We start from the raw sequence: 2,245 nt of genomic DNA on the forward strand, positions 1-2,245 counted from the left end.
GACCTGATATTGTTTTCAGTGTAGGGCTTTGTGCTCGTTTCCAGGCAAATCCAAAGGAGTCACACTTGACAGCTGTCAAAAGGATATTGAGATATTTGAAAGGCACCACTGATTTGTGCCTTTGGTATCCCAAAGGTAGTAATTTTGACTTAATTGGATACGCTGATGCTGATTATACAGGTTTTCTAGTGGATAGGAAGAGCACCTCAGGTATGGCATACTTCCTGGATTCTTGTTTTGTATCATGGGCTACCAAAAAGCAGAATTCAGTAGCTCTCTCTACTGCTGAAGCTGAATATGTTGTTGCTGCTTCATGTTGTGCTCAATTGATGTGGATTAAGCAACAACTGGTAGATTTTGGAATTGAAGTGGGGTGCATACCAATATTCTGTGATAACACTAGTGCTATAAGTATGACAAAGAATCCTGTTCATCATAAAAGGACTAAGCACATAGATGTTAGGCACCACTTCTTAAGAGATAACTATGACAAAGGGTTAATCTCCATAGAATGTTGTGCTACTGATAAGCAAATAGCTGACATCTTCACTAAGGCATTAAGTAGAGAAAACTTTGAAAGGAACAGGTTGGAATTAGGGATGATTAAGATCACCTAAAAGGTCCAGTTCAGAATGCACAATGAAAAATATATGAAAAAAAAATGAAAAAAAAAATTTTGGTTAGGAGTTCTTAATTCATGTAAATATCTAGACTAATTCTTACTCAGTCTCATACTTTAACTAGTATACTCATGTGACATGTGTTTATATGACTCACTGATCTCTTACAAAGTTTTCTATTCTGACATTTGAGGCATAATCAAGAGAAGTTCTACTTAAAGAACCTGGTTCATCAATATATGCTCATGAGAAAGTTCAGGTATGTTTCTATACTTTGCACAATTAGAAAGGTGAAATTATCAATCATGAGCAGAAGTCCTTGTTACACCAAACGTCCAGAAAATTTTATCCGTTGAGCAATTGAACCAGTTTCATTAAACTAGGAGTTTAACTATAACGGGTCTCTTCCCTAAAATCTAGCGATTTTCATTAATCACTTAGGAGACCGGAACTCTAACTTGATTAGACTCCTACTTGACCTCTGAAAAGGCTGCCATTACTGCCTCTAGTCATGACCTCCTTAAAAACCCACCAAATCACTCATAACCGTCACTCTAATTCTAAAATTTCTGATCATCTGCCTTCTTCTCCAAAAATCCCCAAAATCCCCAGAAATTCTCCGCCATGACTAATCCCCAAGACAACCCCGGAACTCCCCCACCAGTCTCCCCCAACACCTCATCTTCAACTCCTCCTAGTGAACCCCCAAAACCCAAATTTCGTCGCCAGAAAATGCTAGCTAGAAAAACAGTTGCATCTGGTTCTTTGAGGAAAGTCTTGAACGAAAAACTACAGGCTAGTCAAAGGAAGGAAGTTACAACCAAAGAAAGCGACTCAAGCTCTGAATCTGAGAAATTTATCTCTGCCAGTGAAGGAGAAGAACCTGGGTCTTCTGACACTGACAAGAGTCAAGAAACCCCAAGAGAGGTAAACACTTGCTTATTGTTTTCTGATGTATTAGAAAGGGAGGATAATATTTTTGTTCTGGTAGGGACTGCTAAAAATGTTGATGGGGCTGAATCTAGTAAAATAAGAAAGAAAAAGAAAGGGAAAGTTTTAGCTATATGTGGTAGTGGAGAAGAGAGAGGCATGAAGTCAGGGGGAAATGGGTCAGGTGAAGCTGCTGAGGGTCTGATAAATTTGAGTGAACAACCAGATGAACCTGGTTCATCTATGGAGGAGACTTTGGCAGATATGCTAAAGAAAGTTGAAGCCAGTTATGATCCAAAGAAACGCAAGGCCTCCTCACAAAGGACCCCTGTTGCGTCCAAACCAACTAAGAAGAGCAAAGTTTCATCACCTAAGTCTGCTGCACCTAGGGTAGAGCCACAAGAAGTAGGGTGAGGCAAAGTGAAGCAGAACTGCAAAAGGCATTAGATGAGAGTAAGAAAAAGAAGAAAGAAAAGGGAAAAGCAAAAATGGTTGAAAGTTCTGAGGCTGCTGTAGAAGAGGAAGAGGAAGAGGAAGAGATGGAACTGGTCTATCAAGAGAGAAGTACGACTGTAGAAGTTCCCACTGCCAAATCAAAGAGAACTAGGTCTTCTGCAAAGAAGCCCTCCAAGTCTGTACCTGCTGAATCCTCTCTAGCTAAAAGAACTAGGTCAGCTGCAAAGGGAAAACAAGTG

At 39.9% G+C, this 2,245-nt stretch overlaps 1 protein-coding gene across 1 annotated transcript; it reads left to right on the forward strand.

Moving 5' to 3' along the window:
• The first annotated feature begins 1,244 nt into the window (after window positions 1-1,244).
• Window positions 1,245-1,964, forward strand: LOC109209987. The gene is made up of 2 exons (XM_019373359.1): window positions 1,245-1,488; window positions 1,582-1,964. The coding sequence occupies exons 1-2, from the start codon at window positions 1,245-1,247 to the stop codon at window positions 1,962-1,964; spliced, it is 627 nt and encodes a 208-aa protein (XP_019228904.1).
• The last annotated feature ends 281 nt before the right edge of the window (window positions 1,965-2,245 follow it).

Source organism: Nicotiana attenuata, unplaced genomic scaffold (assembly GCF_001879085.1).
Source record: "Nicotiana attenuata strain UT unplaced genomic scaffold, NIATTr2, whole genome shotgun sequence".
NCBI classification, from domain to species: Eukaryota; Viridiplantae; Streptophyta; class Magnoliopsida; order Solanales; family Solanaceae; genus Nicotiana; species Nicotiana attenuata.

Bases quoted from the DNA above. Each gene is read 5' to 3' on its own strand.
- LOC109209987 (XM_019373359.1), top strand. From the start codon at position 1,245: ATGACTAATCCCCAAGACAACCCCGGAACTCCCCCACCAGTCTCCCCC. The intron at 1,489-1,581 runs GTGAAGGAGAAG...CTGATGTATTAG, and splicing joins TGAGAAATTTATCTCTGCCA to AAAGGGAGGATAATATTTTT.